Source organism: Xenopus laevis, chromosome 2S (assembly GCF_017654675.1).
Source record: "Xenopus laevis strain J_2021 chromosome 2S, Xenopus_laevis_v10.1, whole genome shotgun sequence".
In the NCBI taxonomy this organism is placed as follows: Eukaryota; Metazoa; Chordata; class Amphibia; order Anura; family Pipidae; genus Xenopus; species Xenopus laevis.
In genome coordinates this window covers 29,191,614-29,197,622 of record NC_054374.1, presented here as the reverse complement: position 1 = coordinate 29,197,622, position 6,009 = coordinate 29,191,614, and the positions used below count along the sequence as shown (strand labels likewise).

Here is a 6,009-nt window from a genome sequence, read left to right as displayed (position 1 = left end):
GGCTTTTGCCACCCCTTGCAACTGGCCGCTCGCTGCCACCTGAGGAAAGAATCTCACCTTGCCTTTTGGCAGGAGCGGCCCTGGATTTGTGGCACAAACGTAAAAACATGCATGTGTGTTTGACCCAATAAAAGGGATACAGGTTAAGAACTGGCACTGCCTTTCATTTCCTTCTGCTAAATTCTGATATTGGCAGCATTCATGCCCGTATTTATGGAAAGGACACCTAGACCCAGGCCTAGGGCTGCAGGATTTTAGGGGGGTCGGCATGCTGCCCAACCACACCCACATTGGTTCAAAAACACTGGGGATGCGCTGGAGATACAATAATATTTTTAATTTCCCGGCCTTGGCTGCATTATATAATAGAAGATGATAATGATTTTTATCAGCGTGTGACTTAGGGTTCAGTTCCATTTATATATTTAGCCACCATAGGGATGCCAGGGGCCACCAGAAACCCTTAGACAGTGGGTCCACTTTCCAAACTGAGCTGCGGTGCTGCAAGTAGCTTACTGCTGCATGTTGTGTCTTTATTATGACTTAAGGGCAGTAGCACAAGGGTACCCATGGCAAATCTGCGCAATTACAGGCAACAAATGCCTTAAAAAGCATTTTCCAGTGATAACACTGGATTGCTACATGTAAAGTGTTTTGCATGTGGCAATTGAAATGTAAGTAAAGGGAAAGATATTTTCAGAGAAGTGTTGCCCCGGATAGTAAAGATGGATGACAACCCTTGTGTGGCATTGGGGTTTTAAGCAGTTTCTGTTCTCTGTTTCAGCCAGACACCAGGCAATGGCTCATTGAGTAGTAACAATTCCTTTCAGCAGGAAAGTGACCTTCTGATAAAAAATGGTCTTTGCACTAAGAGCACTAGTCATAACAGCTCCTCTCCTCTCTGTGGGAAGGGTTAGGGCAGGGGTGTCCAAACCTTTTGCAACACCATTGTTGAGGTGAAAATGTGTGGGGGCCGACCATTCAGCCTGACATTCTTTGAACCTTTAACTTAATTTAACTAATTTAAACAAGGAATTGCATAGCTGTAGCAGTAATATTTGGGCACATTAGTGAAATAATCCACTTGGTCTATACTGCTGCCTGTGTGCTGAAGGTGTTAGCAATAGACACGTACTGGCAAGTAGTGACACGCCGCTCTCACATACTTCTTTGGTTTACTGTATTGGCACATCACTACGTCTATTGACACCTTCAGCCCTAAGAAGTATGCAAGAGCGGCGCACCTTCAGCACACAGGTAGCAGTATAGACCAAGTGGCCGATCATTTCACTAATGTGCCCAAATATTACGGCTACGCGATTCCTGATCGCACTGTGCTGGTGGGTCGGATTATTATTAATTTCATGACGGAGGCTGTGGGCCGGTGTAAATTTGAAAACAGGCCACAATTGGCTTATGGACTGGACTTTGGACATGCCTGGGTTAGTGCACTGCCTTTTTAAACATTTATGCTCATTTGTGGCACAAACGTAACAAGTGACTGAAACATGCTATGTGTTTGACCCAGTAAAAGGGATACAGGTTAATAACTGGCACTGCCTTTCATTTCCTTCTGCTAAATACTGAGACTTGGCAGCATTATATAATAGAGGATGATATAAATTTTATCAGAGTGTGATTTAGGGTTCAGTTAAATTTACATATTTAGCCACCATAGGGATGCCAGGGGCCACCAGAAAACCTTCCAAACTCTTATTCCTCCTCTCCTCACTCAACCTCTTTATTATCCTAGTCTTACTCTATTCTTCCATTATTAAGTATTTTTTCCCATAAAGAAATAGGGAATGACCATGAAATAGGCTAAATGGTTAGAAGCAGGAGGGCACCTGGGCCCACCAGGAGTTTTCCTGGTATCCCAGTGGGCCAGTCTAATACTGTCCATAGGGTTTCTCCATGTCTATAATATATTTAGAGAAGACCAAGACTGGAGCCAGGCACCCGTTATCTTATGTGCAAACTGCAGTTCTTTATTGGAGCAGTTGTCTAATTGAATACTTTGTCATTCTAGTGTTTTCAGATAGGTACTCTGAGTTCCCTATTATCTTGCTGTATTTTGGGTCTGTCCTGCCTGAAGCACCAGTCCCTAAAGTGTCATACCCACCACCTTGCCAATTGGTGCATGTAAAGTATAGTTTCTGTGCCAATTATGAGCCTCTGAGGACCCTTTCTCAGCTCTGTTGTTGCATTGGACCACAATCTCTGGGCAGCAGACAGGGATTTTGTTTTGTGTTTCTTTTTTTCCCACACATGCACCCAAAGGCCACCCCCTAAAGTTGCCACCTGAGGCACATATACTCAGATGCCTATATATAACTATGATCCTGTGCCAATATAACCCCAATTCTGAGCTTACTCACTGTGCATTGTAAAGTCAGATTGAGTCGGGATGTGCTGTGTTCTGGCTCTTGCCCTTCCCTGGTCTTGTCCCTATTATTTTTCTCCTGGTTTTGACCTTGTCTTCTTTCTTGTGCCTGTCTCACCATTTGGTTTGCAGCTGTTTATCCAGTTCTAATCGAGTCCATCTGGCTACTCTTAGTTCTGTCCTTACTGGTTCCTTCCCTACATTTTATGTTCAGCTCCCTCACTCACCCCAGTGAATGTCTCTGGATTCTTCTGAATTAAAACCTGGTGGCATCTCTGGGACCTGACTCTCAGATTCCTGAATCAATGCCCTACCATGATGTTCCTCCACAGCACATTTCTGGCTGATTCCCTGGGGATATTCTAGTTGGTTTCTGGTCCAGAGATTTTTGCCCTCTGGGAAGTCTCTGTGTGTAATTTAAGTTAACTAGGAAGGATATGGTTAAAGCACAGCAGAATGTGGAAGATTAAAAGTTAATAGGTAAAGGACACGTCACAAACTCACTGCACCTTATGTATTAGGGAGGGGGAGGGGGGTTATAACCGATGCCTGAGATACATGAACTGTCAGTTTCATTTCTTTTCTCTCCCAGTCAGTGATGGCGGCTGCTGATCTGAGAGTTGAGTTGACCTGCTCCATCTGCCAGGAAATTTATACTGATCCTGTATCCCTGCCATGTGGGCACAACTTCTGCCAGGGCTGCATTGGGAAAGCATGGGACTGGCAGAAGAGCATAGTGGAAGATCCTTCTTGCCCTCAATGTAGACAGAGATACAGGAGACAACCTGAACTAAAAAGGAACCTGACACTGCAGAACATAGCAGAGCGATTCCTTCCTACTGACCCAGAGCAGGATGGGACCGGGATCTCAGGGGACATGAAATGCTCCACACATGATAAGTCCCTGGAGTATTACTGCTGTGAGGATGGTGCCTGTGTCTGTGTGTCCTGCTGCCTGGCTGGGAAGCACAGGGGCCACAGGGTGGAGCTGCTGAGTGAGGCCTCTAAGAAGAAGAAAGAGAAACTGAGGAAAGCTCTGGAAAAACTGAGGCCAGACAGAGAGGAGACCGAGAGAGGAGTCCAGAGACTACAGGACCTCAGGAAAGACTGGCTGCCAATAAGTGCAGTCAGTGCGACAGAGAGAATCACTGCCCTGTTTAGAGACATCAGGGAACAGTTGGAAACCCTAGAAAAGCAACTACTGAGTGACATCTCCAACCAGAAAGAGGAGCTTTCCCTCAAACTCTCTGATCTAATGGAGCAGCTGGAAATAAAGAAGGATGAGCTGTCCAGCAAGATCTGTCACATTGAGGAGCTGTGCAACATGGCAAATCCACTCACTGTCCTACAGGAACAGAAATTCGATGCCTTTTGTAGGGCTGAGGGGGCAGATAATGAGGGGGGCAGAGAGAGAGATGATATAAAGGACCCTTCTATAGTGGATCTGGATGAGGATCTGATCTCAAAGACATTACTTACAGGCTTAGCTGGGATTGTGACTGGGGTAGAGGAAAGTATCTATGGGCAGAAGGCTACAGACCTTGTACTTAATATAAAAACGGCACATAATCATGTATCTGTATCAGGGGACAGGAAATCTGCTTCCTACTCACATGGACCATGGGGTTACCCACAATCCCCAAGGAGATTTCAGCATTATCCTCAGGCTTTAAGCAGCAGAGTTTTTCGCTCAGGACGACATTACTGGGAAGTGGAGGTCAGTGAATCAGGGTACTGGGAGGTAGGGGTGGCCTATCTCAGTATTAAGAGGAAAGGTTATCAGTCTGGCATTGGGAATAGTAACAGGTCCTGGAGTTTGTACATGGAAGATAATAACAGATATTCAGTGAGACATGACAATAAATACACAGATTTACCCCACGTCCCTTCCTGCGGGATAATCAGGATCTCACTGGACTTTGAGGCTGGAAGTCTGTCCTTTTATGAGCTGAGTGAGCCAATCAGACACTTATGCACCTTCACTGCCAAATTCACTGAGCCCCTTCATGCTGCATTCGGGGTAACGGGGGATAATGCCTGGCTGAGAATCATTATTTAGGATATTGCCCACTGCCCAGCAGAAACCCATCCCCCAGAGCTGCCATTAGAGCTGTGATACCAGGAATGAAATGAAAATGTTGTTATGTAATCAACAGCATAATTATATATTCCCACCACTCACTAGAGCTACTGATCTTCTGAGAAAAAGACAAAGATTCTGCATCAATTTGCAATAAGTGATTTTACCGAGTAATAAATCAAGCATGTTATAATTAATTATTTAAACTAAATTTCCAGTATTTACAGTTAAAGATTAATTATGCTGTTTAAAATTATTGTATCAATATAACAGAATGAAGGAGGTCAGTGACTTTCTCTCTAGCAGGTCCAATATTCTCCCATCTTCCCTGCAGTCTGTCCAGCTCCTACTGTCCCTTTCACTTCTCTCCAGTCTTCCCCTTTATGCAGGTTAATAAGTACCTGCTCCCACTTCCCAAAATTTATGTGTAGGGGATAGATTAAAGAATTGCTTGAAAAAAAGGCTAGGTGTATACGCTTGTTGGGTACTTCACCATCTGGCTTGAACGGGGGAATATGAATGTCACAGAATCTTCCGGTCATTTCGGTTTTAACTTGTGTTTTTAAAATAATGTTTTATCTTTTACAGCCCCATAATGCTTTACATTCAGATTGATAACATAATTAATGGACGTTCCTCAGTGACACAGAAGGAAAAATTTATTATATGATGTATTCAATTTGATAAAATGTTTCAAATGAGTTTGTAAAAATTTTGTTCCTTTATTGTATTGTGGAAATGAGCTTGTAGTACATAAGGGATGCCACGAGATGGTGCTGTGTACAATATATAAGTATAAATTGCAGCGGTTGCCAAATGACGTGCACCTTTTATATTGTTTTCTGTTGGTGATTGCTGACTTCTTATTGCTTTTTATTGGCTCTTGTAGCAAACAGCTGAGCTTCCATTCATCCCTGATCTTACAGGAAACCTTTTGCTATTGTCATTCAGCTTTGTGTGTAACTTAGAGTGCAAGCTCCCTGGGAAACTGACTCTGTAATCAATACCAATCCACCATGCACAGTGTGCAACACATATATAACTGAAAATAATGGCAAAACCCAAGATAGCCATTTGCTGCACACCTAAGGGCCCCAGAGCGAAGTTTTATAATTCTAACAAAGTAATTTAGGTTTAAAAATTACAAACGCCCATCAGGTTTGGTGTAAAAGTGATTTTAAAAGTGGAGTAAGTACAATAGCCAAATTCACAAACACAAATCCGACAAAACACCAACAACTTTTCAGTTTTTGGTGCAAGAAACAACAGTTCCCAGACACTTTTATGAAGATGTCGTTAAAATAAATTTTTAACGACATTTTCTTCCATCATTTCAAATAAATGTCAGTGTAACTCTTCCCCACTCTGCATTGTCTTCAGTCTCCACCAGTTGTAGATGCAGTATGGGGGGGGCTCATCAGCATACTCATGGGGATCAGCAGCCTATTATCAGGGTACAAGCCATGTTATCTGTATCATCAGAAATAAACAATATATTTATACACAAGAAATAAAGTGGTCTATTTGAAAATAATTGATATATTTA

General features: G+C 43.1%; 1 protein-coding gene across 1 annotated transcript; it reads left to right on the top strand.

The window, feature by feature from the left end:
* Nucleotides 1–2,768: 2,768 nt before the first annotated feature.
* LOC108709303 (E3 ubiquitin/ISG15 ligase TRIM25) lies at nt 2,769–4,442 on the top strand. Its single transcript, XM_018249021.2, has one exon. The coding sequence runs from the start codon at nt 2,982–2,984 to the stop codon at nt 4,440–4,442; it is 1,461 nt and encodes a 486-aa protein (XP_018104510.1). The 5' UTR covers nt 2,769–2,981.
* The last annotated feature ends 1,567 nt before the right edge of the window (nt 4,443–6,009 follow it).